This window comes from Nothoprocta perdicaria, unplaced genomic scaffold (genome assembly GCF_003342845.1).
Source record: "Nothoprocta perdicaria isolate Ctin4 unplaced genomic scaffold, notPer1 scaffold_519, whole genome shotgun sequence".
NCBI lineage: Eukaryota > Metazoa > Chordata > Aves > Tinamiformes > Tinamidae > Nothoprocta > Nothoprocta perdicaria.
The window spans coordinates 80,368-100,487 of record NW_020455776.1 but is presented as its reverse complement, the minus strand read 5'-3'; the positions used below and the strand labels follow the sequence as shown (position 1 = coordinate 100,487).

At 34.8% G+C, this 20,120-nt stretch overlaps 1 protein-coding gene across 4 annotated transcripts in view; it reads right to left on the bottom strand.

Annotated features, from left to right (window-relative positions):
- The window catches only part of FAM49A (family with sequence similarity 49 member A), a 49,194-nt gene that overhangs the window by 13,571 nt on the left and 15,503 nt on the right, over window positions 1–20,120 (bottom strand). For 2 of the 4 annotated variants that reach the window (XM_026048162.1, XM_026048163.1), the window contains exons 3-4: window positions 18,543–18,606; window positions 2,756–2,835 (exon numbers count right to left, since the gene is read on the bottom strand). In XM_026048162.1, the coding sequence (XP_025903947.1) occupies window positions 2,756–2,828 (73 nt within the window). In that variant the 5' untranslated portion in view covers window positions 2,829–2,835; window positions 18,543–18,606. Of the gene's footprint in view, window positions 1–2,755; window positions 2,836–3,022; window positions 3,103–18,542; window positions 18,607–20,120 lie in introns of all 4 variants that reach the window. The other 2 variants (XM_026048164.1, XM_026048165.1) reach the window with 2 other exon arrangements.

Below are 20,120 nucleotides of genomic sequence, written 5' to 3'. Positions count from 1 at the left end.
CTGTAACTCTAGTCTTCATCACTTGAGTAAATTTACCTTTTTAACACAAACAACAACACAAAAACATTCAAGCTCTCTCTCTTCTCTACTATGAATCTAACAATCTTATTTAATATTAAATGAGACACCAGTCATTCAGCTTTACTTAGTGTTGATCCAAAGCTCTGGAAAAAAATCTTTTCGATTTTTGTTTACAAGGAAATCTTGGTAACTGAAGTAGATTTAAACAGCACTTATTCAAATATTGATTCAAATAATACTTATTACWTATTACTTATCAGATAGACAATACACAGAAATATAGAAAAAAACAGGAACAGCATGCTAAGCACTGGCTTTTTGGGTGTTTGATACAAGTAGGGAATCTTTACCTGAGGTGATTATATTTTAAAATTGTATTATATTCATAAATAAATATTCTACAATATGTAATTATTAACAAAATGCTAAATTTGAAGTTTTCAAGTGCAGTCAGTGTCTGCATAAATAACACAGCAAATCTATAAAGTATCCAAATTTGTTCTGTATGCACAGTATAAACGTATCCTTTTTCGAAACCCATATTATTATCAGTAACTGTTGTGCAAACAGTCATTTTTGTGTGAAAGAGTCACAAAAAGATTAAAAAGATGGGTATGGAGCAGGAAGATGAGCAACACAGTAGTGATCTGCCAAATTAACCTGTGCCCCTTCCAACGCAGACATTACAAGAACCGTCCACTCTGTACAGAGATTTCAATATGAAGTTACGTGCTAAGTGCGTATGTCTGTCTGAGATGTTTCAGGCCTGTCCCCCTACTTTCTCAGTCATTTGTTTAATGGGGTATCAAAAAAAAAAAAAAAAAAAAAAAAAAAAAAAAAAATCCCCAACTCCAGACCAGATCTACAGCTACAGCTTTTTTTGTCTTCAGCAGCTCTGCCTCACACCTACAAGGCTGGAGGATTTTTAATACATCCTCTGGATGGTCAATGCCAGCAACTACTTTCATACCCTGAACTCGGACAGAAAACCGGCCACATAAAAAGCCACCAGAGAGGCCAATGGGCACGTGAACAGATTCTTATTCCCGCTATGTGCCCTTACAAGGGCTAAACAAGGGAGATCCAAGTCCACATTCCGAGCTTTCCCTTGGGAGTGTCAAACTTGCTCGCGTTTGGCGGCGTCGGCCTCCTCCACCGCCAGAGCGCAGGGAGCACACACACGGGCCCGGCCTAGCGCTCCCTCCGCGAGGGGACATCCCCAGCATCACCCTGGTTTCCTTGTGCTTGGCAAACACTGTCGGACAAAAACAGCCTCCTGCGCCAAGGCAACAGAATGGGTATTTTCCCTGTTGGCCGCTACCTCCGTCCCGCGAGGCCTCCCACTGCCAGAGCACCTGTTTCCTGCAAGGCCGCACGCCTGGGTAGTGACGCATTCCTACGGCGCACGACGGGACGGGACCGATCACACCTGGAAGCTGAAAACCTCTGTAATAACTTGGCAAGCCACGGAGCTCCGCTAACGTATCCTTAAAGGCTGGCAGACAAAACTGCATGGTGGGTTAGACAGAGGTTTAATAACCCAATCTCACACTAAAATTCTGAAATTGTAAAGAGCAAAAAGAGGATACAAGGCTTGCAGTACCCTTTGCTAAAGCTAAAACAACCCGTTAACCTTTATCCATAATTTAAAACTGATTCTCCATATCATGTTAAGTTCAGGAGGAGAAATTTAATATAGGAGCAAAGTTATATATTCATAAACTCTAACCCTCATCCAAGATATCACAATTGAACAACTTCATTTAAACATTTTTCTAAGCCGAYCTTTGAAGCATGGCTTTGCAGAGCACCTTATCAGTCTGTCTGTCTGTCTTTTTTTTTTTTTTTCCCCCAGAAAAATAATTCAGGAATAAACTATCCAAGAAAATTATTTTATGGTGACAAAATCTGTGTCTGATCAGCTGAAACTTTCTTCAAAACCATGCTTCAAAATGAATTTTTTAAAAATTGCATTCTTACAAAAACAGCTTTTTTTTTTTAGAATGACAATATCAAAAGACAATATCATACATAGTTAATATTTAAAATATAAGCATCACATGTGAAGTAGTGGGACAGGATTAAATCCATATTTAAGAATTTGATGACTAGTTTTCAAGAAAATATCCAGAAGTACATGCAGGAAAACTAAACAATAAAAGTAAAATAGCTTTGATATAGTTACAGATGTGACCAGGGAATTAGTACGCAAATACTGTTTTGCAATCTGATAAACATGCAATTAAGAGAGATGCAATCAAGCACATACAGTTTGACCACTTCATTATTTTTTAGAAACTGTAATAACCCTGTTAAATCACTACTGAACGAGTCATTAAAAGTGCCACCTACCCTGTTTATACTTAAGCTTTTTATTTTTATTTCCAACGTACATTTTCATTCAATGAAACAATGTAAAAAAAAAATTATCCCTGATTTATTAAAGGAAGTTGAGGTCAAGTTCATTAATATTTAAATTTAATGATGGATGATAAATGCCTTGAAATTAATCCAAGACTTTGCTCATATATCTATTGTTCTGTCCCCGTCTCTGCTCAGAAGTGATTTGAATCATTTTAGATAGTTTTACAAATATCACAAACCAATATTCAACTGAAGTGTCGTTTGATTTGTTTGCAAATCTCTTTTGAATTGCTTTATGATGCGTAAGCGCATGCAGTTTATTAGGAAATAATAAGCAAAGAAGGCAAGCCAGGCAAGAAGCTTTGCTCACTTTCAAAGTCAAGGAAAAAATTTGGCCCCTGATCAAGCTCTGTGCAAGTGAGAACTTTTAAAAGATTTCCCATTTGGTTCCTGAAAAATAGAAAAGGAAGAGAAAAGGAGTCCTGAGTGAACAAATGATTTCAGAGGCAAGGACTTGGACAGACTCATTCTGATGGAAAATTTATACTGCAATCAATCAGATTTTAAAAGTTTTCCTCAGTTCGTTGTAAAGTCGGGGAAAAGATTCTCTCATTGTCTTGTAATTCTTTGAACTTACTTTCAAAATCCAGGAAAAAATGTGGATAGTTTTCAATTTCCCTGGTAAGGACCTTAAGAAGATTACCCATCCCAGCAAACCTAGTAAATGCAACAAAATCATAAACAATTATATACACAAAATTAGAATGTTACAACAAAAATCTTGACACAGTCTGCATCATACATTAAATCTTTTGTAAAATTTTCAACCATGAAAAACACTTTGATGGTCAATCCTGTATTGTGTGTTGGGACAGAGAGTAGTACTTTGTATACATACAGAACTGATTCTATTCAATAAATTGGATTTTAATAATCTGTACAACTTTATTAAGCACAGAAAGATATTTCTGAGTTCTTTTCCTTAGCAATAAAAACAAAYTCAGAACTATTCATATCTATATTTGTTAATCTTCTGAAATGCTAGGCCCAGATTACTGAACCCCACTCCAAATTTAAGAAAAAAAAGAAAAAAGGGAAAAAAAAAGAAAAAAAGGAAAAGAAAAAAAGCAAAAGAGAAAAAAGAAAAAGAGAAAAAAGAAAAAAAAAAGAAGAAGAAAGAGGAAAAAGAAGAAAAGCAACAAGTTTAGTCCTTGTTTTGGATTCTTGAGTATGGATTTATAGAAAATATTGTTTATGGAAACTACTCAGTTTAAGGAAGAGTCAAATTATTTCTAATCAGTAAGGCCTTATAAAATATTATCATAAATTTATTTTTAAAGTAGCTAAAAATAAGTATAAAAATGTAGTATAAAAATAAGTATAAAAGTAGTCAATTCCTTTTAATTTTAACATGTATATATTCATTTTTTGGAAAAAGAAGTTTATATTCAAATTCTTTTCAGCAACCTTGGAAGCTTTACCATTCCTAGTGAACGATAAAAAATACCCAGAAGAGACTAAATTTTGAAAAACAAAACCAAAAACAATTCTCTCTGAACGAGAAAGAATGAGAAYTGATTTTTTTTTAAGGAGAAGAATTAAGCCAATGGAAAGTACATATATAAAAAGAGCCTGCCTAGAAGAAAGTAGAAAAATGTAACTTAAGATTTAAGAGTCACGTTTAAAGCTGTTATTTGCCTCAAAGACAAACATTCTCAATGCTCTAAACCAAGGATCTTGGTGGTAACATCTGATGTCAATCTATTTTTCAGTTTAACTTTTTTGCAATTTAAGAAATCAGAACACAAACAGCTGATTTTAAGCATGCGCATTGCTAATACTTCATCTGAGGAAACAGATCTCTTCCGACAAATTCTGCCCCAAGAATAATAGAAGATAATACCATTAACCTTTATTTCTATATGCATATTAAGGATACWTTTCCATAGTGGGAAAGACTAGGAAAAGCCCTGTAATGGAAGGCTTAGTGATTATAAAGCAGTCCTGGTCAACCCATAAAAAGATATAACCTCTGTCAATACTCCATTCAGAGCATGAAGTTTCACACAAACCTAGGTTTTGTTAGAAAAAATGGCTTTAGTGTTTTGCATGAAATAGTTCTTCAAAATTTTCTCTCCAGAGCAGATCCAGCAAGCAGACTGTCAAGCCCTGTATAATTAGAATTTTCTATATACACTATTGAAATGTGAGGGAAATTCTCCATTACTCAAACAGTTATTACTCAAACAGAAAAAAAAAAAAAAGTAACAGTTTTACTTTCAGAATAAAATGTGCACTTTCTGAACTCAGTCTAAAACCTTCCTATTATCCTACAAAGGGAAAAAACATGCAAACAGAATAGAGTATATATAACATTAAACCTCCTATCTTTATTAATTCAATATTTCTTCACAATAAAGTAATACATTTTATCAGCAATGTGTAAAAGGGACAAGATAATACACATACTTTTTTTTTCCTTTTCATAACCTCGAAAGAAACAGTTTATATTATTAAGAAACACTTATTACATTCTAAATTGACTCCATTTGGATTCTTCCCTTTCAACTCTCATTTTAAGCTATATCTTACCTCATTGCCTTCAATCTTCAGAGAATATCCAACCATTTCTTCTACTGCCAAAGCTAGTACTGCAACCAGAGTCTGGTTTGGTTAAGAGCGTGCTCCAAACACACAGAAAACTGCTCTCTCTGCCAAAAACCTGAGATTCTGCACCCTGATTTGCATCAAGTAGCTTGAGGTCATGTGCTCAATCTCTGATCCTCCTTACAGAAGTACAGCATATAAGGAGATTTCTAAACTTGAGTATTTTTCCTCAACTTTCACTACAATCTTTAGCTCATTTTTCACTTTCTTACTCTTTCCTTYAATCCCTGTTAAGACTGATGTAGCTGTTTAAGTCACAAATATAAAAGGAGAATCCTGCCACGAGATTTGCACTGATTTTCATGGTCAGCTATGAGCCTGAAGGTGCTGCTTCGATGTCTCCTATCTCCAACCTGCACAAGACCAAATCACTGATATTCAACATAAAATGCAGTTCAGTCAGTTGCTCAATATGTTTCACTTATGATATAAAATTGTTTCTGTATGGTTTCCTAAAAAGCGAATGACAAGACAAAAAACTTTCACTTAAAACTGTAAATCACAATCTAACATTAAACTTTTAATTCCATACTAAAAGGCTGGCTTTCATTTTAACAAAAGAATTGAAGTACCTATTTCTTTACCCCAGACTGAATTATTTTATTCTTTATACCATTCTGCTTCCCAATACTTTAATGTCTCCAAACCTTCTGTTTTTTTAATTCTAATACTTTATTTTAGACCTCCTGAACTACATGTTACTTCCAGGATAATTTTTAAACAGATTTCAAAGTAACCAATTTGGAATTCTGAGAAGGTCAATATATATGCTATACTTGTGACTTAAATGCAAATAAGCACTTAAGCTGATGTACAGTAGAAAAATATTTATAGAAGTTTAATCTTAACAGTGTAACATTCCATTTAAACTTGATTTTTTCCCCCTCTAAAATGCTTCTAAATATTGAAATGAGAATCAATGCATTTATTAAAAATATTTCTACTGCAGCACTCCTATGTGACCTCAACTTCTCTGCAGTATCCAAACCCCCTAAAATTGCAACTTTTAATAGTATCACATTCTGACATGGAAATGAAGCTTGCATTTTCCATMTTTTCTACTTCTTTACAACCCAATAAAAGTTGGGTGAGAGCACACCTAAGCACAGAGAAAATATTTTCTAAGCCATTAATTCTTGCGTGCTTAAAACTTCGTCATTCTTTATGCTTAGTATTTAGATGAACAYAAAAATGTAAGTAAATTATAAAGATGGTAGTGAACAAGAAAGTAGCCATAGTATGGCATTTTGTGTTTTATATACTATATTTAAATGCATATTTTACATAAAACACATTCTAAAACTACAGTTTCTAAATTTTAATCAATTTACTTTTACACATTGTAGAGAAGCTACCTAGATAGCAAAAGGAATTCCTTTTCCTGCACTAGAACATACATACATGTATGTACATATATATATATATATAGATAATTAAAGTATCTTCTCCCAACACCAAAAAATTCATGTTCAAAACTAAAATTAAACCTTTCAAATCTCACATGGACTCAACATATTCCCCAGCATTCTGATAAGCAGTTTTGAAAATGTAGCCAAACTGCCAAGTGGATTTTGCATGTATTCTAAATGCCACATTATTTAACCCTTCTTTATCCTTGCTTACATGCTCTTCTAGTGACTACATATTCTTAAATCCTGGAGTTTTGTATTTCTTTTTCAATTGACAGCTGTAATAATACACGCATTGTTAAGAAGCCGTAAAAGGTATCATTTATTTCCTCTCCCTGTACAGGACTGATTTTCATCAGTAGGAACTGGAAACGCCTGCATCACAGCAGCTTCACTGAAGGAGCACCTAGATACACAAGCATTTAAGCAACGCGTTAGTGGGAAAAGGGCACGTACACCAGCTCAACTCTTGGCTGCTCATCAGTGCTCCTGTGCCAGAAATTATTTCCTAAATCTGCCTGCTTACATAAACACACTCTCAAAGGCTTTTGTCAAAACCAGCTGGATCAGCAAATACCTACTGTTTAAATGCATTTAGATCATTTTAACTAAATGGGTTTAGGAGTGTTCTCACGAGCTGCTCCATTGATAGATTCTAGGAGAAATGGAGAYTCCAAGCTCAGGAGTGAGTGTTTAGGAGAGATAATTTAGGAGAGAGATCCGCTGCATTTGTGAACAGAGTCTGCAGGCCAGGGAAACTCTGCTGTACTAAGTACACTAGTGTTACTAGAGCAGGGGAACTGACCTTACTGTATGTTGAACTGCAACTTTAAAGCAGCAGCATCCCATCACAAGAAAGTCTCTTAGATCACAAGCACAAATCCAAACTGTTGTGATATTTACTCACAAAGCTTACTTAGGTGCTTGTAAGAAGGCAGAAGTGCACAACACAGAATTAAAGTGAACAAAGAAATCTCGATCAACATTTTTGCTCCCATTCCTTCCTCCTTTTATGCAATATACTTATTAAAATACATCTAATTTCTTAAAGTATTTATGGAAGACTGACCCAAGATAGCCCAGAATGATCCAGTGTTTGAATCTGCCCAGACCGAGGAGGCACCCACCGAATGGAGCCCTTTCAGATGGGCAGCCCACGAGGCACCCCTGCTCCCTATTCACTCAGCATAAGCAATAAGGCACGGAGGTTCATGCAACACAGCGGGCGTTACTGGATACATGAACATGAGAATATTGCTGTTGCGAAAAGTGCAGTACTGCAGCCAGGAATATTCAAGGACAGACTCTGATTCTCACTCACAGGGATGCTGCCAACTCCGTCGCTGTTAGGAGTAGACGCCACAACAGGAATGATGTAGYTCTATGTCCTTCTGGGTAGATGTTTCTCCAACCTATCCTTAAAGTTCTTGAAAAGGCAGAGATTCCATATCATCAAAGGGCATCTCTACTGATACATTAAATCCTATCTTGCTGTCCTGTTCACCAAAAAACTACTCCTAACAGCAACACTGTCTTTTACACGTATCAATATGGTTGTACTTCCCTCCCATCTTTTTTTGTCTTGATCAGTTCCAGCCCTTAAGMTCTTTCTTGCATGACAGGTCATGTTTTATTTAGCCCTGCAATGTTCTGTTCCAAATATCCTCCAACTGGTTCACGTATTATTAACAGAGGTCCCTCAGCTCTAGATACAACACTTAGCCATATCCAAGTATAATGAGGGAAGTGAGTCCTTTAAGAAAACACTGTTTTTTTATACATCCCTCAAATATATAGTCTTTTTTTTGTTGTTTTTTTTCCATTGCTTCTCTTTCTATATTTTGGGAATTTTGCCTCCATACAGTAGTTTACAGTTATTCCCAAACTGCAGAACATTTTTTCTCATCATSTCTCCATTTTCCTATATTAAAAATACTTTCATGAATACACTGTCATCAATTATTCTACCAGCAAATATTTGAATTGACTGTGCAAATAAATGTTAGTTACAAAAAGTGGCATCATTCCTGTAGAGACTTATTTTAGAAATAAGCATGAGACTGTAAGATTATATTAACAAATATAACAATAAATAGTTGTGTAACTGTCTTTGGATGATAACTTCAAACAGCCAGGGATATTTCAGAGAATCTCCTACAGACATCCTTAGCTAGTTCTGACTTTATGAGGGAAAAAAGTTCTTTTATCTTCCAAGCTATATTCATTTTCCACAAAAAAATAAACACATTTTATCCACACTTACAACAATTAAATGAATTTGTATTTTCAGCATTTCCTTTTTATGAGCAAACATAACCTGTGAAAATTCATTTGCATATCAGGAAGCACCAAAAAGCAACTTTCAGGCAAGCAAAAGAAAAAACAGGACCACACAATTCTTAAGCAGATGAAGGATAAACAGGTAACCTCATCCCCACTGCCTACGAAAAAAGAAAASAGATTTAAATACAAAGTAGGGAGAAGTGGATAAGAGAAGAACATTGCTCAAGGTGAAGGTAATTTAAGATAAAAGGATAATTTCTGCTTTGAACAATCATTTCAATACAGTTCCTAGATAAATAAGGCTTCAAGCCAAGAGCTTTCACTGTCAACTGATACGCAGATTGAAGGACACAATTTAAAACTAGAGAAATAGGTGAGGCACACCAAAGCGGAGTTAATAGTCTGTAATGACAAATGCATTTTTCACAAATCATAAAATGTTAAGGGTTGGCCGGCAACATTAATACCTGTAGCCCCAAGRATTAAAGAGCTTGGCTCATGGATTTGCCAAAATAAAAAGGCAAAAAGAAAACTATTACCTCAGATAAACTTATCACTTGGGGAGAATAATTTTATTCCGACCTTCACACCAGAGCATGCTTGGAATAGAACAAAACATGTTTTTCAAAGTGCACACTGTCAAAAGAGCCATCATGAAAGCAGATGAATAGATATTTTCCTCAAAATATCCAGATTCAGATTCATAGGTCACAATGTCATACTAAAAAGGATTTGAATAAAATTAAAGTTACATGTTTGAAAATTGTATGTTTGAAACTAAATTACATGTTTGAGAATGCCACACAYTGACACTGTACAGTAATTACAGTCATCTAGCTTCAATTCAACAAATATTGGCATCACATCCACAAATGCTTAGACACAAAGGGACACAATTTCCCCTTACACAATAAGGGGCTCCTATCAACTGATGTTAATAAGTAAATAAAGGCAGATACCAATGTTTACAAAACTGGTTGATGGAGAGGGATGCTTTTGCAGGAAGGGAGCAGGTTTGTCTAGTTGAAGTGTTTCTTTCCTCCAAAACAAAACCTCTTTTGTGTTTTTCCAGATGGAGTTTGGCTCTGTTCTGAAAAACTCCTTAAGAGAAGAGCAGCAGCCTCATCTTCCTCATCTTAAAGCTCTCTTGTCCTTGTATTCTCTCACCAAAATCATAATAGGCTGTTGGTTTTTCAAAGCCTACAGATCTGGGCATTTGATTGGTTTCAATATTCATGGCTATGAGTGGAATTCCATTGTTGACCATTTGCATTCTTAGATACAGAATTAGAAATAGGACTTAAAAAAAAGTCRGAAGCAGGAAAAAAGTGTTGCTTCTCCTTTTAGGCTGTGGGTGAATGTCAAATATTCATCCTGTATATTATGCTATACAGAATATTTTACATTATTTTAGACTATTGGATTTATAAATCCAATGCAGGTACCTGAAAAAGTGATTAAAAACCAATCTGTTCTGTTCTTTGGAGAACCATGGTTAAGATTTTCCTAAAGTGATTTTATTTGCAAGTTCTCTCGTGTTCCAGTTGACAGTGGGGATATGTCTTTTCAAGTTGATTCTGTTCTTTATATTTCTCTTTAAAATATAAATTCCAAAACAGTACATCTAATATGAGGTAATGATCACATAGTATGATCCAATGATTCTTATTGCAAAGTTACTAGTGATCTGCTCTGGATGTGTYAGGATACAGGGCACAGTGCATTTTTCTGGCTAAAATCTGTATTTCACTAGCATACCCTCCCTGACAGGCCTAACAGTGATTAAYTCAAATCACTGACGTACTTTTTTTCTTAATATAGTAATAGAACTTGCACAATAAGTGTATTGAAAAAATAAAACTGATGCACAGTAGTGGCTATGCCCTATGCCAACTTTCCTGTTAAATCTATTTTTGATTGATAAGCTTTTATGGTGATTAATTCTAAGTCCTTCCACAACACAGTATATTCCCTTCACATTACAAGATTCACAGCCTATAGAGGCCCATTATACAAAGAAAACAGAGCATTGTTCCACGATGTGAGCAAAGCTAAACATATGCACAAAAGTGGACATTGTGCAGTTGTTTTGACAACCCTACAATGCTGCTCAGTGGATTTCCTGTGAAGGAGACATTTAAAACTCACAGACCAGCCTATAGACATTTGCTCATGCAACATGGCTCCACATGAAAGGAGCTAACCCGGACACAGGAAGCCTTTTTCCATGGGGATGTAGTGCCCTCTGCTGCTTGCATGACAATGCAAGGGAGACATCTACCATTCCGAGTGTTTCTAATTCGCCAAATCACTGCAGAGCATTATATTATTAAAGGACAAACAAAAAAACATGGTATCAAAAAAAAAAAAAAAAATTAACATGGTAAATGAAAACCAGGCAAACAGCTTTTTATCTGAATTGCTGATTACCTTCATATAACTTTCATATAATAGGGTGAAATGATTGTGATTCTTGAGCAACAATTTTAATTTTTTCAGTCCAGGGTCTGAACTCATCCAAAATATTACTGAAATCCACGTGCCTCTCTTGCAACTAGGAAAAGGTTAATGTTTTAGGCCTAATAATTATTTGGTATTTGCCCTGAACCATCAATACCAATTTATTTCTATGAGCCATACTGAAAACTGCAGGGAATATTGATACATTATTAGCAGGTGCATTTCTTTCCTACTTCTATTTTTCTGACTAAAGCCAAACTAACATAGGTAGTATTTTAATGATCAAATTTCAGGATAGCTTTTTTTTCCCCTCTCCAATTTTACACTTTTACACTGTTTTCCTTCCTCACACTTCCTCAAACTTGGAATTTATCTTAAAAGGGAATGCAATTTAAATTTATTCAAACCAGTGACACTCCTCCCAAAACGCTAAGCAGYGTGTCCCTCAGTATCAGGTTTATCAGAGAGCAAGCTCTCCAGCTGGCGAGTGCTCATGGCAGGGCACCKTAGCACAGCGCGTAACTCACACTAGGGGCCTCGCTGGCACCAGCAGGCTCTTCCAACAGGTTTAGATTAGCACTATTTCTTTGGAAGCTACTTAAACAGCAGACTAAGAATTGAAAACCAAGAAATTTCATTTTGTTTTTGCAATCTATAGGTAACATGAGCTTTGAAACATCAATTACCTGCAACCAAAAATGCAGTCACACCAGACACCTTCTTACAGCCTTTGTTGGCTRTATCAGTATGAAAGGCAAGTCCTGCCTTTTAGAACAATAAGCTATAAAAAAGTCATTATAGYTGGGTTTACCTCAAAATTTTCAAAGTTTCAGTTTTACTTAAAAGGGATCTAAGAACACTATGGTTTCATTTTTGCAATTGTAACTAATGCCTCACTTACACATAAACAGCAGAGACAAATCACAAGTAAAGGAAACCTCTTTGTATAGAGATCATTAATTACTTTCTAAAAACAAAAACAATTATTAATAATCATCTAAGTATTATCTTTAAAAATATTTTAGAGAATGCTAGGTAAATGGTTAAAAAAATTAAACAGTCTAAAAACTATACAGGTCCACACATAAACATACATACACTTGTATACATATACACGTGTTCAACTAGGAACTATAAATGAGCTGCTTGTTACAAAACACTTTAAAAAAATGAAGATTAAAACTGCAACAATACAACAATAAAGTCATAACAATATAATTCAAGATTAAAATTGCCTATTTAATCAAAGCTTTCTATTTGCTGGCTCAAAGTCTTCTACTCAAGATCAGGAAATACAAACATTTGTACAGTGTATGACACTGGTTAGGGAGGAAGAGTATCTGTGTTGTTTCAACACTAACAAACAGAGCTGTAAAATTCAGGTTATTTTTCTGTTCATGCCTTAGATGATGCAAATTCTTTTGAAAATAGGATAAGATTGAAAAAATATATTTCTTCCCTATTGTCACGATAAATAATTGGAAGATAAAAAGTTTCTTAAGAGAGATACACTACATAATCACCAAAACATCCACATTTTCTTTCAGTTTTTATAATTTATAAATTTTTAAAATCTTATATTAAGGCATTGAAACATAACAAGGAGTTGAGCTGATTGTTCACTTCAGAAATCATTATTTTAGCTATAGTTCATTTAACTGCCTTACTAATAAAAGCAATGTAGTTGAGAGTCTAGAAACAATGTATGACATTTAGTTAAAAAGCACTGAAGCTACAACTGAGACTACCTAGGTTCATAGGAAGTAACAGAAATTTATTTAAAAGAATTCAAAGAAAAATCACAGAGGATGGACAGTGTTCTTTTAATATATGATGGATTTTTTTTTTGAACACAGTGATATTAGTGTATTTAGTAAAAAAATAGAAATATACCTACACTCTCTGTATGTGTGTGTACACATTTGTCTCAGATGTAAAGGCTTTTTTAAATCTTAAATCCTTGCCTAAAATTAGCCTAAAAATAGTATTTCAGTAACCTAAAGAATCAGTTCAAGATTAATTGTACCAATATAATGAAATATGTAATGAGAAGATCCTTATTTTCCTCTAGGAAGCTTCAGTTTCTGAACAATGATAACTTACATTCAAAGACATTAACTCCAGAAACTGAACAGTAACATTATTAAAAGGGGCAGCAGAACTGGGAGTTATTTTGTTTTATAAACTTGCTAGTATCACCATATTCTAGCTAGAAGCAAAACCACAGTAACTGCTTTTAGCCACTTGGTTTGTTTTTGGAAAAAGGCTGTAGTTAAGGCAGTTATCCACTAAGTGGCATTATGAACTCAAGCACATCAATTTGACAAACAATCTTAGCACTGTGCATTTTTCCTCCTACAAATACATTGAAGGAAAAAAATATCTTCGGGTGATTTGATTCAAATATGTCAGAAATACAGGCATCTCCTCAAATAACAATATTAGTAAGCCAGGATCTCCAATTTTCTCTTCACATCAAGCCATTTGCAAATATGTAGCACAAGGGTCAGGCTAATAATAAAAGTACTATAACAGCAAGGCATATTAAACAAAACAATCAAAATGTTGGAGAAATATGAACTCAAAAGATCAGAAAGTGACTGAGGTTTCAGAAAGGCTGTAAACCAGCAAATCTTGTTTTTCCCATTGCAAAGTGTTCAAGCACCAAAGTCACCGGGTGCTTTAGATATGTTAGTTCAGGCAATACACTAAATAATAACAATGTAAAAAAGTAAATTTAATAGCCTTAGATTAAATAGGCTTAAATTAAATCTAGATGATACTAAAAATTAGCCCTTCATTGGAAAGCCAAGAAATTTATCTCACTTCAATGACTGTTTAGAATTTAATTTTTATGATACTTAAAGACTGATGAAAGTAAATATACGCTCTTCAAGAACTATTTACTAGATAAAAGCATTAAGAGAAGGTATAATACAATAAAAGGGTACTAGAGCAGAACTCTAAAAATAAGTTTGTTCTACTCCTGTTGTGTGTCCCTGTTTTTTTAGCACTGTCACTTTGTACATACATAAACAGCTAATGAAAATAACGTTTAAAAAGTCACTCTTGCTGCATAAGAAAGCATGGGAAAGTAAAATAAAGCAACTACTACTAAGTCTGCATTTGCGACTTCAAAGCATGTAGTTTAAGCTTGTGAAGTGTCCTACATATGCACTCAAAATTCTGTGCATACTTCAACACTAGAAGGACAAGACATTCTCTTCTTTTGAGAGAGATTTTTTTTTGGATTTTTTTCCTCACTGGTCACAGAGGAATTGCATTAGGACATAGTCCTTTTTCCCTACATCCGCCTACGACAAACATTTGCTGAAAGTCAGTGACTCCAAAAGCAAATTGTTTACAATTAACTCCAAAAGCCATTTAAAAATTGTTTCTTTGTTCCAGTTGGAAAGCGAGACAGCCAGATGTGTGGCTTGTTGATCTTGCTCTTTTCTGACCTCTGAGTGTAGGAAGAACTGTAGCTGAGGAAGGAAGTCAGCAAGTTGTGTTAATGAAGGTGAACATTGCAAAAGCAATGTTGCTATTTTTTTAAATTAAAAAAAAAATTTGAAACAATTCTTGTTTAAAAGAAAGATATTGTTCAGCTTTTCCTCTTACTACTGAGGAAAAATTAATCTTTGTTTCAGGAACAGCCAAAAGAATTTGCAGGGTTTTTTTTTTTTTTTACTTTTGAAGAATTCTGTCCTCATTTCAAGGGCTTCATAAAGTCTCACTTCAGAGTATTAGAAAAAAACCTTTCCATTAACACCTGCTGGGAGACAGCACTCCTTTGCGGATGCAAAATTCAGGAGCTGCAGTCCACCATTACAGAAAAAAATAAGGCCTAAACTGAATTCTAGATTCAGAATGCACCCATTTCTTCAAAAAACGTTAGGCAAAAACCACAAGACCAGGGATTCGAGTTGCTAYGCAGCTTTTCTTCATACATCTCCATGAAACACACTCATAACATTTCMTCTGCAAAACATCTGATAATGAATTAACTAGAAAACTGAGCTGAAAACTATTTTTTATTATATGGTTGTATTAATGCTGAATGCAACTCCTGGTCTCAATACAGAATATTTGCACTATGTATTCTACAATCTCAGAATTTTTTTTCCAAGAAATTGATAGTAACAGATATGTAAAACATTATCATTCTGTTAATGACCTTTTAATTATTTTCTATAAAATTCTTAAAATGTATTTTAAARTTTATGATTGCACTTTATTATTTACACTCATTTTGTTACAGAACCTGAAAAATTATTAACAGTTACCATTCTGGAAGATATCGAAGAATATAATGTCTAAGAATATAATAATGTGTGCGAAGTAAAAATTCACAGCAGAGATTCAGTTTTAACTGAATTAATGCCAGCTCTTTGTAGAGCTTCCAAAAGTCATCTCTCAATTAAATGTTTGCTGTATTCAATGTAATAATTCAAATCAATCCAGGCAGAAAATAACCAATTTTTGTCCATGAGTTCTTATTTTCAGGATAAACTGAAGGTTTATCATCTGAAAACCTGACCAATATCACTATAATTCATCCTTCCTTGTTATGATTATTATTCAATTAATAAACCTCACTGTATACTCTTAATAAAAAACAAGCTGGAAATTCTGTTCACATTCCAGGTTCTCCCATCCTCTACTGTCATATAAAAACAACTTTAATAGATCAGCACACAAACGCATATACACACACACACACAAAACACAGTTTTAACACAAAGGTTTAATCTGATATGAGAATCCAAATTCTAAAGACTTGTAGCAATATTTCATATCATAAATTACAAAACATTTTTAAGAGTTGATTCTGACAAGACTAAAATTCAATCTTTTTTTTAACTAAGATAGTAGTAAACATCACAATAACACCTTTTTTTGCTTCACTAGTGTTAAGAAATTATTTTTGTCTTGTTCATGTCATATTAAGATTTGACTGGCAAAAACTTCTCTCTTAGAACTGTTTAGATGCTGCCACTACAGGCTTCTGACAAATTCAGTATTTAAGACTGCTAACGGCATACCTAAGGCCTTGATTTTAAAGTAATAGTTTTTCTTAACATATGTACAAAGTCTTTAATAGTAAGCAATAAGGATTTCAAGAATTTATCCATCTAAAAACCAAAGCAAACAAACAAACAAAAAGAAGCAACAGTTTTAGTTCCTCACAATTTGTTAGTTCTGACCAATGCAACTAATAAAGGTCGTGAATTACTGCACTGTATCAACTTTCTATTGACTTAAATTTTAAAAAGTCCACAGCTTAGTAAATCTGTTTCCCCATTTCACTAACATTCCTCATTTTAGTCACTCTTTTTTTTTTTTTTTCTAACATGTTAGACCCTTCATCTACATTCCTACCATTTTCCCCTCTATTCTTAATTTTCTCTTTACTTTGCTTGACTCAAAGGTCTCCTTGCCCCATGCTTCAGTTTATCTCAGTCCCCTGAASAGGATGTGGGAGCCTACACAGCATGTTGGATTTTGAGCTCCTCCAACTGAGGATGGCCTGCCTTCACTTAAAAGCAGAAYAAGCCCAAAATTTTAATTAAAATATTACCTATATACAATTAAATAGGTATGTCACATGTATTATTTTTCTTTTGAATTCCACAGCACTGTAACAAAGCCCTTAGAGGAGAAAATAAAGTGGAAAAATAAAACACACAAAGCAGCTGCATGGGTTAGGTACACAGATCTTGCAAGTATCGTACCACTAGTTTACAAGGTAGGGGAGAATAATTGCCTTCACTGCAGAGATTTTTAAAGCTATGATTATAGCCTTTAATCTAAGCACAAATTCTTCCTTCCACTGCTCACAACCATCTCCTCCCTTGGACTACAGTTTGTTCAGCCATTCAGTGAAATAAAATAGGAATGCTGTTGATTTTCAGCTGTGCTGGTTCCACATTCAGAACAACTTTTGCAGTCTTAAATTAACAAGTATTTAGACCTTCCCAAGTCCTCTGCGGGAGGTTTTGTTTCTTTTGAACAAACACCCATTAACAAATGCTTTTAATATGAAAGACACTGAGAGCCCTGGATTCATTTGGGTACTCAAAGCTGCTTTGCTAACAATCCAGTCAGACTGCTGCCATGTTGGGCTTGTTTCKGCCTACAAAAAAAAAGATTTTTGGTCATCACTTGCTTACAGCATTCCATGCTGAATGACCTTTCCAACAGCTGAACTACTAACTGCAACTACAGCAGGGTTAGCTTGAAGATTCCTCTCCATACTTGATTTCAGTTTCCTCCTAGAAACCACTGGATCAAAGCCACTACCTCATAGAGCCTTCTATCCTCAAAAATATGGCATTATTCCCATTAAAAGCTTAAGTATTACACACTGCAGTAGTTAGCCCAGCTCAAATGTCAYGTCTGCTTCACATTTCGCAGCCCTAGGAAGGGCTGGTAACAAGCAGCTTCTTCTCTGGGTCAGAGCCACCAGAAGGGTTTTCTGTGACCTAGAGCACTGCACCRCCGCAACTGCAACGACCATAATCTGGCCATATGCAGAGAGGAAGCCTCAAGTTAGTCCCCACTTCTGCTTTTCTAATCTATGTGGTAACCAGTAGTACCCGAATTATTATGACTTCCTGTATTTCACCATGAGAAAGAAGGTGATGTTCAGCCACAACTACCGTGATAGTTACCTCCAGCTACCAAAACCATGTAGCTCCCTCTCCCTTCTTCTCGGATATTGAAGTCTGTAGGAGTAGTCTGGAGTCTACAACTCCTTCATACCCTTTCTTGTGCCTCAGACCTTTTCTTGGAGGACGGGCTGACCACGAAGTTTGAAGATAAAGCAAAGCCAATCTAACAACTTGCTGTCATGGGTACAGGCGCTCATTTCCTTGTGTCAACAGTAGCCCTCACTTGATCCTACAAAGTGCTGATTCAGAGGTCTGAACTGATACAAAAATATCCTCCAAGAAGTTTTCAAAACCCCATAGATTTTTCAGCAATAAATTCCCTAAGATGACATGTTACAGGGGAATACAAGTGTTGGTGCAAGAGAAGGGACAGACAGAACYGGACAAAACTTTTAGTGGCAATAAGGTGCTAAGATCAGTACTTACTCTACTTTAAAAATTAAATGATGTACTTACTTAGACCATCCAGAGCTGCTGATACAGTTTTTCAAATGGAAAATAAACATTCAGAACAATATAACTATTATTATTTAAAATCTCCAGCAAAATTAGGCTCACTGAACAAGACAAACATTTTATGCATTGTAAAGAATAGCATTTTGCATTCATCAGCTTACTTATAATCAGTGTAGAACAAAAGAGGTATCTAAGACCACTGTCTTACCTTAAGAATAGCAGGTCCAATTCACATTCAGCAATCCAAAGAAGTGATGCTAAACATTCAGCGTCTGTCATGAAAAACATTCAGGTTTATTCTTGTCACCACTGTGCTTTGTGCTATTTAAAAACAAAACTACCTACCTTAGAACAGAATATACCAGATTTCAGATTTCCATTGATACAGTTACTTTTAAAAGTGAAATCTAGAATATCAAAATACACTTAAAAGTTATTCTATCCAAAAATGCTACCACGTTGAAATGGTCACATATTTAATGTGGAATGAAGTTTCCGCTAAATTCTGTAGAAAAGATTCAAGTGTATCTGGAKCTTATGACAAACTGTTGCCAGGACTGGTACATTCAAAAGAAAAATAATAATCACTGGTATAGGTATACATTATATTAATAATTTAAAAAAAAAAGGAAAATGTGAAGTTTTCCATAATATTTATGTATTTATTATGTTTTAAAATAAGCATATCCATCACATTTATTCTGAAAGAAGTCCAATTAAGGCAGTTCTGAATTCACAGATGAAGTCTCCAACTTTTTGAAAGCATGAAAATAAAGAATGAAGTTTCAATGATGGTGACCACCTTATTCTGCAAGTGCGTGGTAGAAGCTGAGAGAAAAAAACAACAACAAGGGAACTTCACAAAGAATTGTAAGCATCAGAACTTAAGAACAGCTGCCCCTATTGCAGTTTTTCATCTTTCTAAAGAAGAGAACTCACAGCAATGCAAGTTTGCTCCCAGAGAAAAAGTGAAGACAGCTAAAAACAAACAAACAAGACAGACACTAAAAGAGAGCTTGGAAATGAATTTCTGTCCCAGCTATAACCACAACTTTGCTAATGTAACTTCAAACAGTTGTCTTGACAAAAATACCAGTTCCCTCATTACTATGGAAACACGGGTCAAGTGATCAGGTCAATAAATTATCCCAGTTCTCCTGGCTCTGGAAACTGCACAGTTGTGTTTCTGCAGCTGCAATTACAAAAATACGGAAAGTAACTGCTTCTATGTAACCATGGGTTTTTATTCATTGTATTCAAAAATGTAAGACAGTTTCATCATTGCCCAGAGAAGATTTCACTTCTGAAACTCATGGGGTGAGGATACTTTTTAAGTGCTTTACTGCAAACTATAACAAAGCATTGTAAAAGCAGACTAAATTAAACTAGAATGAAACATTCATTTCAAGCAGAGCATCCACACAGGGAACTAATTAGGAACAGCTCTTCCATATAAACAAATCTTTACATCAACTACTAGCTGCTCAAGTCAGGGAACTCCCTTTCTCTAGGAAAAAAAAGTCTTTTTTCAGCATTTTTTTTTTTTTACAGAACCAGAGATAATTTACAGCAAGAAGCAGTGGATGGTGCTCAGAGTTTGTACTTGAGATGTTGATAGGAAATTACATTGAGATTTGAAAGAAGAAAAGAAAGAAATAAAAATGGCAACAGAAGGCCTAAAAAGACAACTTTCAAAAAGGATGAGAAAAAATCCTATTCTGTATCGAGACAGTTTTTGAAATTGTCCTATAGTCTCCACAGCAGACCAAACTTCACAGTCTCTGCA